Source organism: Urtica dioica, chromosome 8, assembly GCF_054948205.1.
Source record: "Urtica dioica subsp. dioica isolate 48M chromosome 8, U.dioica_male_clone48M_v1_H2, whole genome shotgun sequence".
Classification (NCBI taxonomy): Eukaryota; Viridiplantae; Streptophyta; class Magnoliopsida; order Rosales; family Urticaceae; genus Urtica; species Urtica dioica.
Window position 1 is genome coordinate 31,167,422 of NC_142763.1, and position 23,935 is coordinate 31,191,356.

Sequence of the window (23,935 nt, forward strand, 5' to 3'; positions counted from 1 at the left end):
TAAGGAAGGAAAGACCCGGCCTGACCAAGGGCAAGGAAAATCCCGACCCTGTCATGGGCAAGGAAGGAAAAATCCCATCCTGCCAAGGCCAAGGAAAATCCCGGCCCTGTCATGGGCAAGGAAGGAAAGACCCGGCCCGATCAAGGGCAAGGAAAATCCCGGCCCTGTCTTGGGCAAGGAAGGAAAAATCTCAGTCCCGCCGAGGGCAAGGAAAGAAATGTCTCGGCCCTACTAGGGGCAATGGGGCGACGTCCCGGCCTCACCAAGGGCAGGGAAAGAAAATCCCGACCCATCCAAGGGCGAGGAAAACTCCAACCCGACCTAGGGCAAGGAAGGTTTAAGCATTATGCAAGGCCGGCCCCTACAAAAATCGAGGGAAAAATGAAATGACCGTTCTACCCCGACTCATCACACTTCTATAAATACCTTCAGATTCCTCATTTGGAGGTAAGTTCTCTCACGACTTACAAAACCTCTGCCTCTCTCTCATCTGAGACTTTCTCTCTCTAGAACCTTGAACCAAGACACTTGGACTAATGTTGAACGTCGGAGTGCCCGCCGGAGGAAACCCCTCCGGGGTTCTTTAGCTCACGTTTCTCTCTTTTTCAGGTGAAGAGACGTCGGAAACCCCTTTCCGACGGCGGAGGCGACAAGTGCCGAGACAACTTCCCGGTTCGACCACCGCGCGGTCATAGGGTCCGGCCCTAGACCGAACCGCGGACCGATTTTCGTGTTGATCTATTTTCAGGCATTAACAGTATACACCCACTACTAATGTAGAATTAAAAGGTCTCAATACAATAAAAAAATTCTTAAGCTAATTTTAAAATATATTTAAAATCTAGAAAATGATGTTTATCACGAGCGGCTCACGATGTTTAATATCTACCAGACGATGATAGAATGTCGGCAAGTATCTTAAATAAATTAAAATAATAGTTCTTATATCATATGAGTGGTTTTAATGTATATGTAAATTCAGAATATATAATTAAAAAAATAGTGGGAAAAGATAATGATATAGTAAATTATATACTTAGTAGATGAGATTACCAAATTTAATGAGTATCACCAATAACAAGGGCATGTTCAGGGTGTCAAAACTGAACAAATTGGGCTACACAGCCCAGTAGTGAAAGCAAAGACAATTGGACTGTTTTGGGCCGATTTGGGCTAGGCTGGGATGGATAGCTAATCTTTCGGGTCTACCCGGTTCGTGTACAGCCCTACAAAAGAGAACTTACTCATAAATTTTGCCAAAACTCAAACTCGCGCACGATTTTGATTTGTTGAAAAAACCCTATCTCTTTTCTCTCTTTACCCCGCTCTCTCCTCGCCGTCGGCTGCGAAAACCCTAATCTTTCTCTCCACTCCGATCTCGGCTCTTCCGCGCCAATTTTCAAATCGCAGCCCGATCTGCTCTCTCTGGTTCGATCCGCTCTCTCTCACACCTTCTCTTCACGTCCGGTTTAGGGTTTATCCGAATTCATTTTTCTCAGCCAATTCTTGGGGTTTTAGGAACACTTCCTGACTTTTTCTCTTGTGATTTTTTCGTATCCATTTCTTTCGTTCCATGTGAGATTTGAATTAGGGTTTTAGACACCGACTATGTTTCGTCGCCAATTTGGTTGTGATATATTCAATTGTTAAATGGTTAATGGGTTTTACAAAGCTGTGAATGAAAGAATGATTTTTTTTCTTGTCTTTCATTTTATGATTTATAGTTGGTATTCCTATGGCCGCATCGTTGGAGTCGAGTAAGATTCTACATATTAATTTTCTTCTTCTAATTCTCTTTCTTGCTATCTTTTCAGAAGGTATTCAGATTCTCGATCGTTTAGGGTTTCGTACTACTGAACCAAGATACCATGGCCACAGTTGCTCCTTCTGAAGTAGCGTCAGATATGCTACAGAAAATGAATCTTGACTCGCAGCCGAAGGCTTTGGAAGTCACCGAGCCAGCCAAGAAGGTATTTATTCTCTGTGCTACGCTGCATAGTTTTCATAAAGAAAATTGTTCTTCAGAAGAAGACTGACTCAAGTTTGCTATAAATTTCTTTAGCTGTCTGGAAATCAGTTCGGTTCTGTCGACTCTGGCAACGCAAACGCCATGAATGTCCAGATCCCGCCGACTGAACGGTCGGTGACTCCTCTTGTGCCGGATTTCATGGATCCATCCATGTGCTATGTCCCCTCGGCAGGAGGCTTCTATTACGGAGGTAAACTTGGTTCTCTTGCGTTTACTCAAATTAGTCTTTCATGTTCCGGACTCAAATTATTTAATTTTCCCTTGCAGCCTACGAGGGTTCCGGTAACGACTGGGATGACTACTCGAGATACGTCACTCCCGATGGAGTCGACATGAATTCTGTTAGTGGGCTCTCTCTCTCTCTCTCTCTCTCTCTCTCTCTCTCTTTTAATCCTCTGTCCACGTTGTTAATGTTCCACGTTTCTGATTTGTATATGCACGGTTGACCAGGGAGTGTACGGGGACAATGGGTCTGTCATGTATGGCTATGGTTATGGACCGTACAGCCCGTATTCGCCGGCCACTACTCCGGTTCCGACGATGGGGAACGATGGCCAGCTCTACGGGCCACAGCAGTACCAGTACCCGCAGTACTTCCAGCCTCTCACGCCGACAAGTGCGCCGTACACACCGACTTCGGCGGCGGCTCCGAAAAGCGACGTCACGCCTTCGGTCGCTGCTGATCAGAAGCCGCTGTCTGTTGAGACGACGAACTTGAACTCGAATGGGCTTGCGAACAGTGCGAAGGGAAACAACAATGTTTCCGCTCCCTTGAAACCTGCGTACCAGAACTCGAATTATAATTCTGGGGGTTCGTATGCGAGGGGACCAATGCCGGGTCGTGTTCCGACTCCTGGGTATGATGTCCCGCTGTACTCAGATTGGCAGCCGAGGCCAATGACTACCACGGCATCCTCATTCTCGAACGGAAACAACACGCTGTCGTCCAGGAATCAGAACTACCGTCCCAACTCTCAGTTCATGGTACAAATCAGCGTATATCTGATATAGTTATGTTTTTTTTTCTTGTTCAGATTGCAAGGGTTCTCACATGACTATTTGATTTGCAGGGCTTACATAGCCCCAGGCCAATGTCTGCCATGAATCACGGGTTCATGAACAGAATGTACCCGAACAAGCTTTATGGTCAGTACGGAAGCACAATGAGATCTGGAATGGGGTTTGGATACCAAGGCTATGACTCGCGAGCTGGCGGACGTACGTGGCTGGCTGTTGATGGCAAGTTCAAACCTAGGGGACGGAGTGGCGGCTACTATGGTTATGGAAATGAGAATATGGATGGTTTGAATGAACTGAACCGAGGTCCTCGAGCAAAGGGTGGCAAGAACCAAAAGGATTTTGCCCCAACCGCACTGGCAGTGAAGGGACAGAATCTGCCAACCAATGAAAAGGAAGCAGACAAGATTACGTCTGTTGTTCCTGATAAAGATCAGTACAACAAAGAAGATTTCCCCGAGGAACACACTGATGCCAAGTTTTTCATCATCAAGTCTTACAGTGAAGATGATGTCCACAAAAGCATCAAGTATAATGTCTGGGCAAGCACGCCCAATGGAAACAAGAAGCTTCACGCTGCGTACCAAGAGGCTCAGGAGAAATCTGGTGGCTGCCCTATTTACCTTCTATTCTCGGTGAGAATGTCTATCCTTTATTACGTTGTGTGATTTGGGGGTTTCATATTAATTGAATCTTTAGCTCTAACTGAATGATTGTTCAAACTGTAGGTCAATACTAGTGGGCAGTTCGTCGGTCTTGCTGAGATGGTCGGACCTGTTGACTTCAACAAGAGCGTGGAATACTGGCAACAGGACAAGTGGAACGGTTGTTTCCCTGTTAAGTGGCATATCGTCAAGGATGTCCCCAACAGCTTGTTGAAGCACATTACACTTGAGAACAACGAGAACAAGCCTGTGACCAACAGTAGGGACACCCAAGAGGTACAACCTACTATTGCGAAAGATTTTCTCTAGATTGCTGGTTCTTTTTAACTTTCGTGTTTCTAAATCTTTTTTTTGGGGGGTAATTTTTCAGGTGAAGTTGGAGCCTGGTCTGAAACTGGTCAAGATCTTCAAGGAGCACTCTAGCAAAACATGCATCCTGGATGATTTTGGTTTTTACGAGACCAGGCAGAAGACAATTCAGGAGAAGAAGGCAAAACAGCAACAATTTCAGAAACAGGTCGGTGTAATGTAATGTGTGATCTTAATTGCGATTACTCACAAGTCAGAACTCCAATCTCAGAAGAGCGCCTCTTTTGTTTATTTGTTTTCAGGTATGGGAAGGAAAGCCCAACACAGATGAGAAGAAAGAAGTAGTGGTGGCGAATGGAGAGGTGACCAAGAAGTCCACGGAGGTCAATTCGGAGTTGACCAAGGAGGTTCCGGCGGCTGTGAACTCTGGCGATGCGAAGATCGTCGAGAATGGAATTGGTGAAGCCCCAAAGGGTGCGAAGCCGGTCGTTGCTGGGTCGGAGAAGAAGACTGTAGTTGCAAATGGGATCTCAAATGGTTGCTAGGGAGACTTGGCAAGACGGCGGTCCTTTGTCCTAAAGAGCAGTTTTGACATTGGTGCGAGTTTCTGGCCACAAAAAAAATACATGTGTGGGTATACTTGAGGACTGCCATGAATTGGAGAGAGCCGAGGTTTGTGGTGGAGAGGAGGGAAGGAGAAGAATCAATATTTCGTTGAGGGAGAGGAGAAGAGAAGAGGAATGATGGCAAGTGAAGGGAGGGGTTTTTGGTTCTCAGAGAAGAGCAGGCTTTTACAAGGGTTTTCAGAAGACAACATGTTCAACCTTTTTTTTTTTTTTTTTTATAATTCTAAATTTGGTTCCTACTAAAGTGATTAGTTTCCTAACAAGGTTTTGAGATTGCTAGGATTTTGGGTTTAGGGGTATTATCATGTGTTCTTTTAGTTGGGTTTTATATCTTTTATTTTTGTTATTATTATTATTTCTATTAATATTGTCTTTTTTTTTTTTTTTTTTTAAATTTTGGTGTTATTTCGTTTGGTTGGCAATTTCCCATCTTGTAAATCTAGAGCTTTTGTTATTGCCGGGTCAGAGTTGGTTTTGTACTTTGAATTAGAGGGAGAGCGCTAGAAGAAGCAAGGTGGGAAAGTATCACAATATAGTCGAGATTTTTCACATATCAATTCGCTGTGTTTTTTGTCGTTTCTGGCTGTACTGTAGTAATCCTCGTTCTTTTTGGCTCGTTATGCAAGTTATTCTAGAATATTCATTTTCTGATAAGTAAAGCGTGGAGCACTAGGGATGGCAACTCGTTACCCGCGCTAATTTTTTTTTTTTTACCCGTTACCCGGATTTTGAGACGGGACGGATAACGGGGATATCCGTCGGATAAGCAGGTTAAAATTATTGGACCCGTTATTCGTTTATCCCTTTTAAAAAATGGGTAACGGGTCGGGTAAACTCGTTTACCCGTTTATAAAATAAAAATCCATCAACAATGGCATCGTTTGGCATAGCTTTGTTTAAAAAAAAAACGCTTTTAGATTCAGTTTTTGGAAAAAACTGTTTTTTTTTAAATTGACATGTGTTTGGTAAGCTGCTTATAAAACAGTTGTTGCTGGTAACAAAAACTGATTTTGCGTTTGGTAAAATAAATATATTATAGTAAAAAGACTAAAATAGACATAAAATAAATATTTCACAGTCTTATGGATAATCACGTGAGTATATTAAAGTAATTTTATATCAAATACCAAAACGTTTTTTCTAAAAGCTAAGATTCGTAGCTTTTGTGACTCATGTACAATTTTTAAAATCGTTTTTGAATTTTTTTCTAAAAACTGTTTTACAAAACAGTAAGATTGCATTTTGGTTTTTGCTAACAGCAAAAACAGGTTTAAAAAAGCTGTGCCAAACACGCCCAATATAAAGTTTAAAAATAATAAAATTTTGGTGAAAAATATCAAAGTGTTACTTAAATATAAAAACATTAAAATTCAAAATAAATAAATAAAAAATACAAAAGAAGTATTCATTGCAAATTGATCATTTTCATTGTAAATTTGATCATCTTCATTGCAACGTTATTATCTTCATTGCAATATATAAAAATTTATTATCTTTTTAAATATTTAAAAGTTAACGGGTCGGTCCCGAATAACCGGGTACAGAATGATTATTCCGTTCCGAAACGCGGGTAACGAATCAAATTGCATCTCTATCTCTATGGAGCACTTGTGTACACACTCATCCACGTCAATCACCAGTCAACAGATCAATGAAAATTAAAGGACGTGATAAGAAAAGTCCTATATGGAAGAATAAAATATTTTTGTGAAGCAAATAAATATAAAGAGCGGTAATGAAAGATTCGATTACATGGATGGAAACTTGGAATGAGAGTGACATCAATCCAATCCGATACACCTCGAATCCATGTAGGCTAAAATAAGATAGCTATTGTCATGAGTTAAGGTGATAAACGAGGGAAATTGTTGCTTGTCCCACTCAAACTCTTGCGATCATCATCTCATATCATATGATTCATACAAAGCCGAAATCAATAATAATCAACAGAGTAATAATGGGAAGAAGCTGCTGGAGAATTGTGAGGCAAGTGGCGGGTAACAATGGGCGGAGTTTCTCAACGAGCTCCGGCTCCAAATCCATGAATCTCTACTCTGCGGTCAACCAAGCCCTTCACATCGCCTTGGACTCCGATCCCCGGTTCGTCCATTTCTCTCTCGCTACTCTTGAACATCGTGCGTTGTGTCTCACTCTCTCTTGTTCTGGATCGTAGAGCGTACGTGTTCGGCGAAGATGTGGGGTTCGGAGGGGTGTTCCGGTGCACCACCGGACTAGCCGATCGCTTCGGCAAAAACAGGGTCTTCAACACCCCTCTCTGCGAGCAGGGAATCGTCGGCTTCGCCATTGGTCTTGCCGCTATGGTATATACATATATGATATATCACTTCTTCTTCCCGATTTTGAAACACTCTCTCTCTCTCTCTCTCGCTCATTACATTTTGATTTTGTGTAACAACAGGGAAACCGAGCTATCCCCGAAATCCAATTCGCCGATTACATATTCCCCGCCTTTGATCAGGCACAATCTCTCTCTCTTTCTCTCTCTCTCTCTCTCTCTCTCTCACGCACTGTGTTACTGATTCAAATTGGGAATAATGTGTGTAGATCGTGAATGAAGCCGCAAAATTCAGATACCGGAGTGGCAACCAATTCAACTGCGGAGGTAAACAAACAATAAAAAAGAGAGAAAGAACCAAAACTCTCTCTGACATGGACTTGATACTGAACAGGTCTGACAATCCGGGCCCCGTACGGAGCGGTGGGCCACGGCGGACATTACCACTCTCAGTCCCCGGAAGCCTTCTTCTGCCACGCCCCCGGCATCAAAGTACCTTCCTATTCTCTCTCTCTTTCTTTCCATTGCGATCTCAATCGTTCAAATCTTCCCTTTGAAATGCAATGCAGGTCGTGATTCCTCGCAGCCCCAAACAAGCCAAAGGGTTGTTGCTCTCCAGCGTCCGCGATCCCAACCCGGTCGTCTTTTTCGAGCCCAAGGTATTATATCCAAATATCGAATATTGTCTGTATTGCAAATGGGAGTCAGCTCTGCGTTTGATTTGCTCTGCAGTGGCTGTATCGTTTGTCGGTTGAGGATGTTCCAGAGCACGACTACATGTTGCCTTTATCAGAGGCTGAGGTACAATGTTCGACTTGAACTTCTCTGATTCTCGAGGATGTCAGGTTTTAGGCCGATACTTTATGTTTAGAATTCATATGCAATAAGTAGAATACCAATTTGATACGAATTGATGTATATGTATGTATGAAAAATATAAGTTACTAATCTACTTATCATGATATTACTCTTTAATTTAAGTTCCTAACACTATGATTCTCAGGTGATCCGAGAAGGCGGTGATATCACGCTTGTTGGTTGGGGAGCTCAGTTATCGGTAATGGAACAAGCTTGTATTGATGCCCAAAAGGTATAACAAAACAAACCGAATATAAAATGAGAAATTGCCTCATTTACCACCAATTTCATAACATTTTCCCACTTTCCACCAAGACTAATTTGGCCCAAAATACCACCATCTATGTCAACAATGTTGACATCTAATAGTGAAGGACAAAAATAGATGTTAACATTGTTGACATAAATGGAGGCATTTTGGGCCAAATCAGTCTTTTGGTGGAAAGTGAGAAAATGTTATGAAATTGGTGAAAAATGAGGTAATTTCTCATATAAAATTCTTGTTCTGGTAAATACGATAAGCAATTTGAGGCCTCGGAAAATTTTCAGGAAGGTATTTCTTGCGAACTGATTGACCTGAAAACTCTGATACCATGGGATAAAGAAACAGTGGAGGCCTCTGTCAGAAAGACCGGAAGGCTTCTTGTTAGTAATTCTCTCAGACCGATTAGTGGATTTTCGGTATGGAATGAATCTTGACAAGACATATTTCATTTACTCACGCAGATCAGCCATGAAGCTCCAGTGACTTCAGGCTTTGGAGCTGAAATATCTGCTTCGATCGTCGAGCGTTGCTTCTCAAGGGTAATTAATCCACCAACCTTTTTGAAACGCTGCTGTGTTGTTGCGTTGGTTTGCTTTGATTTGAGCTGGGCATGAATTCAAGAGACGTTGAAAGAATAGCTTTTTTTGTGTGTGTGTGTTCTTATATCGCCTCCAATACAAATACTTGACATAAATGCCGTTAAAACTTTCTCGAAATATACATAATTATTTTGGTGTATATTGTGCAGTTAGAAGCACCTGTAGCAAGAATATGTGGTCTGGACACTCCTTTTCCACTGGTTTTTGAGCCTTTCTATATGCCAAACAAGAACAAGGTATTCAAGTTTTGAATGATGATTTTTTATTTTATTTTTTGTCATCTAAATACTTATGTCATGCCTCAAATGGATGCAGATTCTGGATGCCATCAAATCAACTGTAAAGTACTGAATTCTTGTACTATCTTTCTATACTGTTAACTTAATTATATTGTGCTCGATTGTATACGATCTCAAATCCGTTCAACCTATTTATGTTGATGCTCGCTGCTGGTATTTGTTTACTTTTAATGTTTTTGGAGAAATTTTACCACAGCAGAAACTTCTTCCCATAATATGTCTTAAAAGTATAAATAAATGGATCCAACTTTATCTTCAAGATGCCTCTTTGAATGATGTACGTTAGTTCGGGTCCTTCAGAAAATAACTTTTCTTTTTGCTCGGATTTCAGAAATTAACTGATATCAAAGTCTAGTCTTTTTTATTATTATATAATTATAATTATAATTATTATTATCTGAATACCATCTTACGATCGTCATATGAACAATATGGCCTTCATTTTCGTTGTTATCTTTTGTCGTGGGGTAATCTTGTGTTTGTCATTTAGTGCCCGAGAGAGAGAGAGAGAGAGAGATGGTGGTGTTGCCATTGTAACACCCTCTAGTCTTGATCTAAGGTATCGTTCAAACCAGGGCCGATATTACCTGTCGGACCATAGATCGACCGATTATTTATTCTTTTCTTACAATTGGAACCTATAGTTGGGATTATCCATTTACATATTCGGATTGACCTCAAAAGCTCACTCCTCTTCGTCCCGACACCAAAAGCTCGTGACAATTAGGTTATGGGGGCTAGATGAATTAGTTTTTCTTAGGGTGGCTAGTCTAAAGTTTTTAAATGCAATTTTTTTTAATAATAGTTGTGAGCATGTGTATCCACGTCACAGCCTTTGAAACAAATAAAAAAATGCCACGTCGACAACTAGCAGAGTTAGTTAGTCAGGAGGTGTATAAGTACCTTCTTGTATATGGCATCATCGCTTAGAGAGGTTTAGAGAGAAACAATGTAAAAGTTCTTATGTAGTAATAAAAAAACTTGTTCTTGATTGAGAGTTCGGGAAAGAAATCACCGGAGTTGTGAAGCGTCTTCTTCTCCGATCGACTTTCTCGGCGAGAAGTGTTGTAGATCTAAAACTTGTAAACAGACATCATGTACTGGATCAAGGACGTCCTAGTCTTGTGCTTCTATTAGAATCACATCGATTCAAACCAAAGATAAAAAATCTATATCTCATCTTGTTCGATTTCTGCTGCTTGTCTCGCAAGTCTTTAACGCGCTAATTTTGTTATTAAATCCGGTTTAGTTTTCAATCTTTTTTGCGTTTCACAAGAAGGGTATTGATGCTCCCACATCTATAGCACGTGTCAAGGCTGTTCGTTGGAGGCTCACTAATGTCAATAGTGTCTAGTGTCAAAGTCAACTTTGTCCGTTTGATTAACTTCAATGATGTATTTATTTATTTAAAAAAAATAAATGACTTCATTATTTGGGGCATTATTTTTAAGATTTATATGACTTTTGTATCATGTATAGCTGTGAAAATATATAAACAGAAAGAGATGTAGGATAACATTTTGCTAAATTTATAGCAATAGTTATTATTGGAGAAATTTCATTAATTGGGCTTAATAAGCCATTAAATATCAAGATTAGACCCTAATGTTTAAAAATATCTGAATATGAACTTTTGGTCAAAAATCGGACAAAAACACCCCTGATTCAAAAAACCCATATTTTTCTCTCATTTTCAAATGATTTTCATCACAATTCTTTTTGGTCTTCAAATTGGTTGCGCTAGGATTAGAATTTTCGGTGGTCGAGCTCACCGCTGAGCTCGTGGGGTTCGGGGCAACGCCCCGATTTTTTTTTTTTTTTTTTTTTTTATAGGAATTTGGGTATGTGTTCAGTTTCGATTTTGAGGGTTTCACCTTGAATCTCATCGTACGACATTGTACAGCATCGTACGGCATCGTACAGCATCGTATGTGTTCAGTTTCGATTTTGAGGGTTTCACATTGAATCTCATCGTACGGCATCGTACGACATCGTACAGCATCGTACGACATCGTACAACATCGTACGATGAGATACAATGTGAAACCCTCAAAATCGATAAAATTCATACACATTATAATGTACGATGCCGTACGATGTCGTACGATGCTGTACGATGCCGTACGATGAAATTCAATGTGAAACCCTCAAAATCGAAACTGAACACATACTCATATCGTACGATGTCGTACGATGCTGTACGATGTCGTACGATGAGATTCAAGGTGAAACCCTCAAAATCGAAACTGAACACATGAAAAAAAATTGTGATGAAAATCATTTGAAAATGAGAGAAAAATATGGGTTTTTTTGAATCAGGGGTATTTTTGTCTGATTTTGCGCCAAAAGTCCATATTCAGATATTTTTAAACATTAGGGTCTAATCTTGATATTTAATGGCTTATTAAGCCCAATTAATAAAATTTCTCTATTGCGTGAATTATTGAATAGATAATGTACACCAAATGGAAACAAAATATAATAGTAAAAAAAAAGGTCCGGTATTATCAGGGCCCACATAGACGTATTAATAGCCGGTTAAACTCAAAAATTTTGGTGACAAATATAAGAAAACAATATCCATTCATAGCCCAAACGACGAAATAATTTTTATTAAATTTGTGAGGAGTGATTTAGTTATTCAACTTTTACTCTGTTTTAGTATAGTATATAACGAGTCCGAATTCGAGTGGCTGTGTTAATGTATGTCATGACTCTTCAAACAAAATGTGTGTGATGTTCATATGCGGTTGAGTTTGTTATTGAGGCCGTTAGATTAGAGATGGTGATCTTGATCCAAAGGGGAATAAATCCATGATTCTAGAACCACAATCGGTCTTAAAAGGTTTGCTTGATATTCTTTAAATTCAATAACTTCCTGGGGACCAAGTTTTATTTGAAATGAGCTGGCGCAACAAATGAGATTATTTATGGACTTAATTAATGAGTTAATGAAGTATATGTCACGATAATCACAATTTCGTTGGAATTGTATCATCGTCAAATGTGATACATGTAATGATAAGTTTCCGTAATCAAATTAATGTAAATAGCGTGAAATTCACTTTGTAAGTTTGTCTATATTTTTTTTTGCTTTTTAGAAATGTTTTACTTTGTCTACATTAGTGTAAACAAATCAATGTATTTAACTAATTATCTATTTTGTTCCAACTTTAGTAACATTCTTCGAGGAAGATGACCATAATGCATGACCAACGGAAAAGAAAACTTGGTGTTAGATACAAAATTGAGATTTTACTTAATATTGAAGGGAAATGAGATCCCTTTCTAGCTTTTATTAGCATAATATTTTTTTATTATTATATTTATGTAGAGTTATTTTAGTCTTTATTTTATTTGATTGTACGTATTAGGATCATATACACGCAATATTGTATTTCCCATTGATACGTTATTATTTCAAACTTTCTCTTTTATCTGAATCCGTGAAGTTTCATGGTATTAGAGCCACCATCTTCACCCATGGCTACGTTTTTCGTCCGTATATTTGGTATTTTCATCTCTTTTCCTTGATTTGTGCATGTCGTAATTGCTTGGGTGATTGTTTTCTCCTTCGATTTGGTGTTGTTTGGATGCATTGGTGATTGCGATTTTGGATTTCGATTTGGGAGTTTCCCTTTGTTTGTTTGGATTTTGTTTTTGGACTGTTTTGATTGGTGTTTTCGATATGGCGCGCGAATCGTAGAGATGATTCTCTTAAGGAGATTGGTGTTCAATTGGATGACAAAAATTACTCATATTGGAGTTATGTTTGAGGAATTTTTTGCGTGAAAAGTCTATGTGGAGTTACGTAACGGGTGTGCGGCCTAAGCCCTCTGATGAGAAGGCAGCTGATTTTGGGACTTTGCTGGATGTTTGAGAGGCTGATAATGCGAAGATCATCATGTGGATTAACAATTTTATTACCCACTCGATCGTTGGTTAGTTGGCGAAGTATGAGACTCTGAATGAGGTCTGGGATCATCTGGAGAGACTTTATACTCAGTCTAACTTTGTCAAGCAATATCAATTGGAGATGAATATTCGTGCACTTCAGCAAAACGATATGAGTATTTAGGAGTTCTATTATGCTATGTACCTATTGTGAGATCAGTTGGCATTGACTGAGTTGGGTGAGTTGAGGGTAATGATGGCTTACATCTCTCGGCATGAAGAGCAGCGATTAGTTTAGTTTGAGGGAGTGCGTGGTGCGATTCTTCACTGCAGTCCTTTTCCTTATGTTAATTATGTGGTCAATGAGCTGCTGGCTGAAGAGGTTCATCTCAAGTCTAATATTGACAAGGAGACTCCACCACCCGCATCGCCAGCTGTCCTTGCTATCCTACATCGGTCGTTTGGTGATAGTGCCAAAGGCATTAATGATGGTCCATCTAGATAAGTGTGTCTTTTGTAAGGAGAGTGGGCATTGGAAGATTCAGTATCCAATTTGTTGAGCAGAGGCAAAGCGCAGCAGCAGCAGCAACGACCACCCCAACAACAACGTCCACCCCAGCTTCAGCAGTGCCTGTCGGCTGCATGGGTACCCTGTCCGACGGCTCCGTGGGCACTGAGCAGCTTGTCCACCTCAACTCACCAATGATGTTGATGCCCCATCCGTGGCGTACATGTTTGAGCAGTTCATACAGCTTCTTGTCTCGCAGCCTCATACCATGTCCGCCTCTTCCTCAAAAGGTTTGTCCTCATCGTCGGTCCCATGTATACCATCCTCCTTGTGGATACTTGATTCAGGTGTCTCCCACCATATGTCTCTTCACTTTCCATCTTTTGTGTCATTGTCTCGTCATTTATCTCTTCTCATTATGGCCGCCGATGTCACCCCTATGCTACTGGTGGGTGTTGGTTCTGTTGTCACATCTCGTGTTTCTTTTCGTGATGTCTACTATATCCCTAATCTTGCTATAAATCTTGTTTATGTTAGTCAATTATGTGAATCTGGTTTCTTAGTCACCTTTTCTTCTTTCACTTATTGTGTTCAGGTTCCGTGATCTCAGACGCTGATTGAGATAAGCCGTAGACAAGGGAGACCCTATGTCTTGGATGAACTCAAAATATTAGATCTGTCTGCATCTAGTGTTGATTTTATATTCTTTTCGTTTGAGTAATTTGTCTTCTGACTTTTATTTGTGGCATTCGCGTTTGGGTCATGTTTCAGCGTTTCATTTGCATGTTTTGGTTTCTACGGGAACTTTAGGGCATTTGAATTCCCATGATATTTTTTTTTTATTGTAGTGGTTCTAAACTTGCGAAATTTTCAACTTTACCTTATCATAAAAGTGTTTTGTCATATCTTCCTCCCTTTGATATTGTCCATTTTGATGTGTGGGGATATGCTCCCGTGTCTACTAAGAGTGGTTCTAGATATACGTTTCATTTATTGATGATTTTAGTCGTTACACTTGGGTTTATCTACTAAAGCGTAGATATGATATTTTTGGCATTTTTCTGATTTTAGCTCATTCGTAAAAACACAACACTCTGCTGTCATTGAATGTTTTCGTTGTGATTTAAGGGATGAATATACTTCTAATGATTTTTGTGTTGGGGATGATTCCTTCATATAACCATATTAATGCGGAAAAATAATTAATTACGCTAATCATGAGCTAATTAATTCATTGATTATATGACAAGATCTAGATTTACGTTAATTAAAATTATACGAGAGCATATATGTCAAGCAACCGAAATAAGAGTAAACGAATACTTACATTGATTTTCGGTTCAGCTACAGAACGCTCCTAAACCAATCGCGTACTCCTTGCGTTGTCTTGATGAAGGACTCGAGGATGACACCTTAGTCTTCGGAAACGTAATCTCCGAGACGAATAAGAAAGATGAGTGGGCCCCGTCTTTATCTCACTAGATCACGAAACTAGGTGTTTCGAGATCTCTCTCTTATTTTACTAAGAATGGAAACGAATTTCCGAGGAGAGGTAGAGGCAGAAGTGCACGGCCAAGAGAGGCTAGAATGCACGAATTTTTTCAAAAATTAATTGCTTCTTTTTGCCTTATCATGAACCCCTATTTATAGTAGTAAAATGAGATATTCATGGAACATTCCAGAATATTTTATTTCCTTTCATTGTGTTCACACTAGTGGATTAAATCTAGGCCATTGGATCTCAACAAGTGAATCCTACTTTTTCTCTCATCCATCGTATCAATATCTATGGGATATTATTCTCTATTTAAATAGAGAATATTTTATTTAGTGAGATAATAAAGGAGAATATATTATTTCCCTTTAAATATATTCTCATATATTCTCCTAAATACTTTCCTTTAAATAAGGAGAGAATATAGGACAATATCTTATATTATTCTCTCTCATTTATTTAAACAACTAAAGAGAAAATATTGGTAAATACCAATTTTGAAATTTTCGAACTTGATGGCACACGGCCAAGGAGATTTGCGCAAATCCTAGTGCCATAAACCCTATTTCGAATTTTCCATGTGTACAAGGCCCAATTGCTTAAAACCCAATTAATCATTTATTTACTTGGTCCAACAATAAACAAATAATTAATAATTGTTTATTTACTTGATCAAACAATAAATAAACAATTCTACCATAAATATTTATTTAATTATGCGAATACCCGTTTTCCAGAATTAATGTTGTCAATCATAATTACAGCAAATAAGATGAATAATGATAAATATTATTATACGAAAGTTCTTATCCGCCTTTATCCGAGCCGAGTCGGGGACTATGGACCTAGTAATAGAAGCTTAACCAATCCGATGAAAAAGACGAAATAGTCTTTTCTCTTTTTCCATCGATTCGTTTAATCTTGGTCAAATACTCCACTTTGTAAACCAAGACTGAACTCTCCTTTATACTAGAATTATATTTACTCATCGTGACGAGTGTCCACTGATATAGTCAGTTCGTGATCAAGATCCTCCAGGTTCAACCCGTATCGAGAGAAGTCAATTTATTCTGTTATACTTCCCTTGATACATATCAGCCCTAAGCATTGTTGCTTCCCTAGCGAAAGATTCTTTCGAACGTTACTTACTTCGAAAGTGCGCGCAATCTATCAATTCTGGAATCAGCCCTTAGGTGAGAGAACATTAACCTTCTTTCAGGAAAGCTGGATTCTGTATCTGTAAATCATTTCTCACTCGAATTATGCTCTGAGAAAACTCTCTAGACATCAGCTGTGATTAGCATGAATAACCTTTTAGCGAATGAGTCAAAGAGCTCAGTAACATAACCTAGTATCCATGATCACTTCAGGATTTAGATCAAGTCTGACTGTGACCATCATAGTGGCATTGGTTAGTGTGTCGTAACGGTCCTTAAATGACACATCTACACCAAGACCTGTCCAAGACATGCACAAGTGTAGAATTCTCCCACATAGTGATCAGCCTTCACCTATGTGTTCCACATATATGACTTTAGATATAGTTTTCCAGGCGTATATCAGTCATCGACTATGTTTTAGCACACCTAGCACGTGACTCAGTTAGATACGGAGGCTATGGAATAATGAATGTTTAATAAATCTCAATAAATAAGAAATAATAGATAATAAATGTCAAACTTTATTTTATTAATAATTTCAACTAGAATTTACCTAAGTATCTTCTCGTGGACAAGAATTCCTAACAATCTCTCACTTTGACCTAGAGAAGATATGACAGGTATCTAAGGCCCATTCCTCCCACGTGTTTCACGAACACATGTTCAGATAGTCCCTTTGTCATTGGATCCGCGATGTTGTCCAATGTCGAGATCTTCACGACTGCCACGTCTCATCTTCGAACTATTTCTCTTATAAGGTGGTATTTTCGCTCTATATGCTTTCCTCTCTTATGGCTGCGAGGTTCCTTCGAGTTTGCAATAGCTCCAGTGTTATCACAGTGGAGTTGCACAGGCTCGTTCATGTTAGGAACTACCTCCAGTTCGGCTAAGAAATTCTTAAGCCAAACAGCCTCTTTAGCTGCCTCGGAAGCTGCAATATATTCAGCTTCCATAGTAGAGTCTGCGATACTAGATTGCTTAACGCTTCTCCAGACAATCGCTCCTCCATTGAGAGTGAACACTGACCCAGACGTTGACTTTAACATGTCACGGTCTGCCTGAAAATCAGAGTCAATGTATCCTTGTATCACCAAGTCATTACTTGTGTATACAAGCATCATGTCTCTAGTTCTCTTAAGATATTTTAGGATATGCTTAACAGCTACCCAATGTTCTTGACCAGGGTTTGACTGGTATCTACTAACTACTCCCACTGCATAGCATATGTCGGGTATAGTACATAACATGGCATACATCAGACTCCCAACTGCTGAGGCATATGGAACTCGATTCATATCCTGCACTTCTTGCGGTGTCTTAGGACACATCTCTTTCGACAGGAACATTCCTGAACGAATTGGCAACAACACCCCATGGGCATTTTGCATCGAGAAGCGAGAAAGTACCTTATCTATATAAGTACCTTGAGACAGAGCTAGTAGTTTGTTCTTCATATCACGAATGATTTGGATTCCTAGAACAAATGCAGCATTCCCCAAATCCTTCATTTGGAATTGCTTTGCCAGCCACTCCTTTATGTCAGACATTACTTTAATATCGCTTCCTATAAGGAGGATATCGTCTACATAAAGGACTAAGAAAACAACTACTTTCTTCGAGTATTTGTAAACACAAGGCTCAGAAATATTTTGTTCGAAACCATAGGTCTTGATCACCTCATCAAACCTTTGGTTCCAGGATCTAGACGCTTGCTTGAGTCCATAAATGGACTTCAATAATTTGCAAACCTTGTGCTCTTGACCCTTTTCTATGAATCCGTCTGGTTGAGCCATATAGATTTCTTCTTCCAGATAGCCATTCAAGAATGCCGTCTTTACGTCCATTTGCCAAATCTCATAATCGTAATGAGCGGCAATGGCCAGAAGAATTCTGATGGATTTAAACATGGCTACATAAGAGAAGGTTTCGTCGTAGTCGACTCCTTCTCTTTGGGTAAAACCCTTAGCCACAAGTCTAGCCTTAAAGGTTTTGACTTGTCCATCAGCTCATTTCTTCCTCTAATAGATCCACTTGCACCCAATCGGTCTAATTTGTTCGGGTGCATCTACAAGAGTCCAGACTGAGTTCGAGTGCATAGACTCTATCTCTAGATCCATGGCTTCTAGCCATTTTTCTTTGTCCAAGTCGACCATGGCGTCATTAAATGACACGGGGTCGTCGTCGTTCGCATCCAAGGCAACGACGTTTGCTTCAAAACCAAGATATCGGTCGGGCTCTCTAGAGACCCTCCCACTACGACGAGGCAGTGTAGCACTTGGACCAACGTTTGTGTTTTCTTCTTCATCTCCCACTCTCACAACAATTGTAGGTGGAGATGGATTCCCTTGGACGTTAGTCTTCGGGGTTGGTCTAACAGTTTCCTCGAGTATAATTGTACTTCGAGGTTTATGATTTTTAACATAATCATCTTCAAGAAAAGTAGCATGAGTTGAAACGAATGTTTTCCTATCAATAGGATCATAAAAAATACCTCAGTTTGTCCCTTCTGGATAACCAACAAAGAAACAAACATTTATTCTTGGTTCCAGCTTGCTCGATTTCTTTTTCAAGACATGAGCGGGACAACCCCAAATACGGAAGTGACGCAAACCTTCAGGTGCTCCATTCCATAGTACTTTGGGTGTTTCAGATACAGATTTTGAAGGAACTTGATTTAAGATATATATGGCAGTCTTCAATGCATAACCCCAGAAAGATGTTGAAAGTGAAGAGTAGCTAATCATGGATCTTACCATGTCTAATATAGTTCTATTTCTCCTTTCAGCAACCCCATTTTGTTGAGGGTTACCAGGAGCCGATAATTGCGACTCAATCCCATGTTCAAGCAAGTAATCGGTGAACTCAGTGTCTAAGAACTCGCCTCCCCGATCCGATCGAAAGGTCTTAATAGTCTTACCCATTTGGTTTTCAACACAAGCATGAAATTCTTTGAACTTACTAAAAGTTTCAGATTTTCGTTGCATTAGGTAAATGAAACCATATCTAGAATAGTCATCAGTAAATGTGACGAAGTATTCATAACCGCCTCTCGCAGCTTCACTCATTGGTCCACAGACGTCAGAGTGAACAAGTTGCAGAGTTTCGGTGGCTCTTAATCCTTTTCCAGCAAAAGATCGTTTGGTCATTTTTCCTTCAATACAGGATTCACAAACAGGTAGAGTTCCCACTTGAAGGTGTTTCAACGGCCTAAGCCTTGAAAGCCTCTCTAGCCTCTTTATATTTATATGACCAAGTCTTAAGTGCCATAAATAGGTTTGTTCATCACTAGACAGTTTAATTTTCTTATTAGATGTGGGTTTAGCTACTTTAAACATTTCAGCATTAAATGAACATTTATTTTCAGGAGTTAATACATATAAACCATTATATAATAAGGCATCACATATTATTCTTCCATCTAAAGAAACACTCATAGTTTTCTCATTCACAGATAAAAAAAAAATTATTTAAGTAATTCAGAAACTGAAATTAGGTTTCTACAGAACCCAGGTATAAAATAAACTGAATCTAATATCAAATATTTATTTCCAAATCGGAGTTGAACTATTCCTAAAGCTTTAGCCGTGACGGACTCTCCGTTCCCCACTCTAAGCTGTAGTTCGTCTCCCCTCAGTTCCTCCCACGAGTCAAACACCTGTAAGGTTGTACAAACATGATTAGTTGTCTCCGAATCAATTATCCAGGATGAGAGAGAATCTCCAGCATATAGTGCTTCTAATACATGTAAGTGAGTGAACGGTACATTACCTTCACACGACTCATGGCTGATGTCATCATCATCAGGAATCATTCTGGTGAAGGTTGACGAGGCTGTGGTGCCAAACTCGGTTGCACCTGATGGTAAGCATACTCTATCAAACCATCACGCCAAGAAAGAAGTTCGCTTTGAAACTTCGTCATCTTATAATCCGGGCCAAAACCACGAAAGTAAATGACAAAGTCGGCGTATTCCTCGGCGAGTGAATTCAGAATGATTTCAACCCGAGTTGCCTCATCAATCTTTATGCCCGAAAGGCGGCTTGATTCATCCAATCCAACATGTTTCTCATATAGAGAACTGCACATTCACCAGACTTCATTTTGTTATCCATAATATACTTCAAGAGATGATAATTTGAAGTCATGCTGAAATTAATAAAATACAAGTACATAAATTACTATTGAAAAGAAAAAACATTCATCATATAAATTTAGGAAATAAAAAACATAATGCATAAGCACGGGGAAAAATACTAAAGATTTAAAAGACCCAGTTTTTTATATTCCATGGTAATTCGACTAATAGTCACAGTCCGTTTCACTCTGGTGACGTAACGGAGTGCACCTAGTGAAAATGAGAACCATTTCAGATTAGTGAACAATCACAGTACATGTACCTTCATAACTATGCTCAGTAACTATCATTTTAATAGGAATCATTAGCCACATGAGCAATCACCGGTTGGTTCATGCATGAGTCGACCCAACATTTCAGTGAAAGAAATCTAGCCCATACGCACTAGCGTAACTAGTACACGCAGAGATCAACCCTCCCACCTATCGTCAGAGATACAACCTTGGTATTAGCCCTTCCGAATGGAACTGACCACCATGTTTAGAAAACCGCCGGTCACGACGGGATCTTTCATCCTCACGGTGTTGTGTCAATGTTGGAGGCCTAAGACTCAATATACTTTTAGTATTTTAATTTCCTAGCATTTACTTTAATCTAGGTGATACACTCGTGTTTACTAAATCATATTAAAAGCTGGGAGCTTGAGGAATACTATTAGGATAATCAAGACTAGAATGTGTTAAGTACCTCTCAGCTTAGCCCTTTATCGACTTGGTGACAAAGCTCTCCGATCCGTTCAACTCATTCATTAATACTATCCTAATCCAATTAGACAATTTTAATGAATGAAACCCATGACAACCATTAACATACGATACATGATCTAAGTTATAGCATACATGCATGGCAAAGCAATTAAATAAACAAGCATAGCAAGCATGGTTTGATTTGTGTTGATCGTATCCTAATTGACTCTTAAAAAATAAATCAAGATGAGCCCAATCATATTGGCCCATGGATTGAATTGGGCCCATTCTTATATCCTTTAGAAAAATAACTCAATATCAAATTATTTAATTTTTCTAATTTTTTTTTATCGAAAAAATTAATTAATTAAGGGTCCATTCTAATGTCCCATTTAAAATAAATCGATATCATAATAATTTATTTTGTAATGTTTTACATAAAAATCATTAGGGTTCAGCCCATACAATTAATTAAATAAAACATTTAAAAACTTAATTTTTTTTTCGGTAATTTTTTTTTAATGAGTGGGCCCGTGGGCCCACTAGGGTTTCCGGGCTGAGGTCCGAACGAATCCTCTAATCTTGACCTAGGTCAAGATTAGACTTGAGGCTGCACCGGACCGCCGCCGCCACGAGGGCGCAGCCCGGCACGAAGAGGACGGCCGAGACTTGTCACAACATTTTGTGACAAGTTTTCTTGTGGCGTAGTCGTGGAGGCTTTCTTCGTCCGTTATGCTTCTTCGTTGTGTGTCCGTCTCGTCTCTCGCCGATCATCGTGATCAAGAACGTCGCTCGTCGGATTACACTAATAATAATAATAATAAAAGATTTACAAAAAAACCTATACCCTTTGAATTTCGGGTGTACAAAAAAACTAGAAAAGCGAGAATCAAAAATTCTACGATCAACCACAAATCACAATTCACATAATCATATATTGAATTGCATGAAATTCATATCAAAATATAAATTCATTCAAACCATATTAAATTTAATCACATGAACGAATCAATTAATTAAGTAAATCGACTAGCTCTGATACCACTTGTTGGGGAATCAAGCGCGTATCAGACACGAACAATCGCTCTGATACCACTTGTTGGGGATGATTCCCCCATATAACCATATTAATACGGAAAAATAATTAATTACGCTAATCATGAGCTAATTAATTCATTGATTATATGACAAGATCTAGATTTACGTTAATTAAAATTATACGAGAGCATATATGTCAAGCAACCGAAATAAGAGTAAACGAATACTTACATTGATTTTTCGGTTCAGCTACATAACGCTCCGAAACCAATCGCGTACTCCTTGCGTTGTCTTGATGAAGGACTCGAGGATGACATCTTAGTCTTCCGAAACGTAATCTCCAAGACGAATAAGAAAGATGAGTGGGCACAGTCTTTATCTCACTAGATCACGAAACTAGGTGTTTCGAGATCTCTCTCTTATTTTACTAAGAATGAAAACGAATTTCCGAGGGGAGGGAGAGGCAGAAGTGCACGGCCAAGAGAGGCTAGAATGCACGAATTTTTGTGGATTAAATCTAGGCCATTGGATCTCAACAAGTGAATCCTACTTTTTCTCTCATCCATCGTATCAATATCTATGGGATATTATTTTCTATTTAAATAGAGAATATTTTATTTAGTGAGATAATATAGGAGAATATATTATTTCCTTTTAAATATATTCTCATATATTCTCCTAAATACTTTCCTTTAAATAAAGAGAGAATATAGGACAATATCTTATATTATTCTCTCTCCTTTATTTAAACAACTAAAGAAAAAATATTGGTAAATACCAATTTTGAAATTTTCGAACTTGATGGCACACGACCAAGGAGATTTGCACAAATCCTAGTGCCATAAACCCTATTTCGAATTTTCCATGTGTGCAAGGCCCAATTGTTTAAAACCCAATTAATCATTTATTTACTTGGTCCAACAATAAACAAATAATTAATAATTGTTTATTTACTTGATCAAACAATAAATAAATAATTCTACCATAAATATTTATTTAATTATGCGAATACCCGTTTTCCAGAATTAATGCTGTCAATCATAATTACAGCAAATGAGATGAATAATGATAAACATTATTATACGAAAGTTCTTATCCGCCTTTATCCGAGCCGAGTCGGGGACTATGGACCTAATAATAGAAGCTTAACCAATCCGATGAAAAAGACGAAATATAGTCTTTTCTCTTTTTCCATCGATTCGTTTAATCTTGGTCAAATACTCCACTTTGTAAGCCAAGACTGAACTCTCCTTTATACTAGAATTATATTTACTCATCGTGACGAGTGTCCACTGATATAGTCAGTTCGTGATCAAGATCCTCCAGGTTCAACCCGTACCGAGAAAAGTCAATTTATTCCGTTATACTTCCCTTGATACATGCTTCCCTAGCGAAAGATTCTTTCGAACGTTACTTACTTCGAAAGTGCGCGCAATCTATTGGTTTTGGAATCAACCCGTAGGTGAGAGAACATTAACCTTCTTTCAGGAAGGCTGGATTCTGTATCTGTAAATCATTTCTTACTCGAATTATGCTCTGAGAAAACTCCCAAGACATAAGTTGTGATTAGCATGAATAGCCTTTTAGCGAATGAGTCAAAGAGCTCAGTAACATAACCCAGTGTCCATGATCACTTCAGGATTTAGATCAAGTCTCACTGTGACCATCATAGTGGCCTCGGTTAGTGTGTCGTAACGGTCCTTAAACGACACATCTACACCAAGACCTGTCCAAGTCGTACATTTACCACAAGAGTAGAATGCTCCCACATAGTGATCAGCCTTCACCTATGTGTTCCACATATATGACTTTAGATATAGTTTTCCAGGCGTATATCAGTCATCGACCATGTTTAGCACACCGCCCGAACTCAGGTGCCCAGCACGTGACTCAGTTAGATACGGAGGCTATGGAATAATGAATGTTTAATAAATCTCAATAAATAAGAAATAACGCTTTCAATTCAAATAGATAATAAATGTCAAACTTTATTTTATTAATAATTTCAATGAGAATTTACATAAGTATCTTCTCGTGGGCAAGAATTCCTAACATT

At 39.0% G+C, this 23,935-nt stretch overlaps 2 protein-coding genes and 1 pseudogene across 4 annotated transcripts; 2 read left to right on the top strand and 1 right to left on the bottom strand.

The window, feature by feature from the left end:
• The first annotated feature begins 1,264 nt into the window (after positions 1 to 1,264).
• Positions 1,265 to 5,203, top strand: ECT2 (evolutionarily conserved C-terminal region 2). 3 transcript variants are annotated; one of them, XM_089622094.1, is made up of 9 exons: positions 1,265 to 1,428; positions 1,815 to 1,970; positions 2,063 to 2,219; positions 2,297 to 2,370; positions 2,480 to 3,013; positions 3,100 to 3,681; positions 3,775 to 3,987; positions 4,082 to 4,228; positions 4,323 to 5,203. In XM_089622094.1, exons 2-9 carry the CDS (start codon positions 1,869 to 1,871, stop codon positions 4,563 to 4,565), a joined length of 2,052 nt encoding a protein of 683 aa, XP_089478220.1. In that variant the 5' UTR covers positions 1,265 to 1,428; positions 1,815 to 1,868; the 3' UTR covers positions 4,566 to 5,203. The 3 variants fall into 3 exon arrangements, with proteins under 3 accessions (XP_089478220.1, XP_089478219.1, XP_089478221.1); XM_089622093.1 differs by having other exon boundaries at positions 1,818 to 1,970; XM_089622095.1 differs by having other exon boundaries at positions 1,826 to 1,970.
• Positions 5,204 to 6,351: 1,148 nt separating this feature from the next.
• LOC149389181 (2-oxoisovalerate dehydrogenase subunit beta 1, mitochondrial) lies at positions 6,352 to 9,222 on the top strand. The gene is made up of 12 exons (XM_089624600.1): positions 6,352 to 6,746; positions 6,820 to 6,967; positions 7,066 to 7,125; positions 7,212 to 7,269; positions 7,337 to 7,434; positions 7,512 to 7,601; positions 7,675 to 7,743; positions 7,946 to 8,032; positions 8,350 to 8,445; positions 8,527 to 8,604; positions 8,814 to 8,900; positions 8,980 to 9,222. The coding sequence occupies exons 1-12, from the start codon at positions 6,559 to 6,561 to the stop codon at positions 9,013 to 9,015; spliced, it is 1,095 nt and encodes a 364-aa protein (XP_089480726.1). The 5' UTR covers positions 6,352 to 6,558; the 3' UTR covers positions 9,016 to 9,222.
• Positions 9,223 to 16,520: 7,298 nt separating this feature from the next.
• LOC149389182 (secreted RxLR effector protein 161 pseudogene) lies at positions 16,521 to 17,408 on the bottom strand (annotated as a pseudogene).
• Positions 17,409 to 23,935: the final 6,527 nt, after the last annotated feature.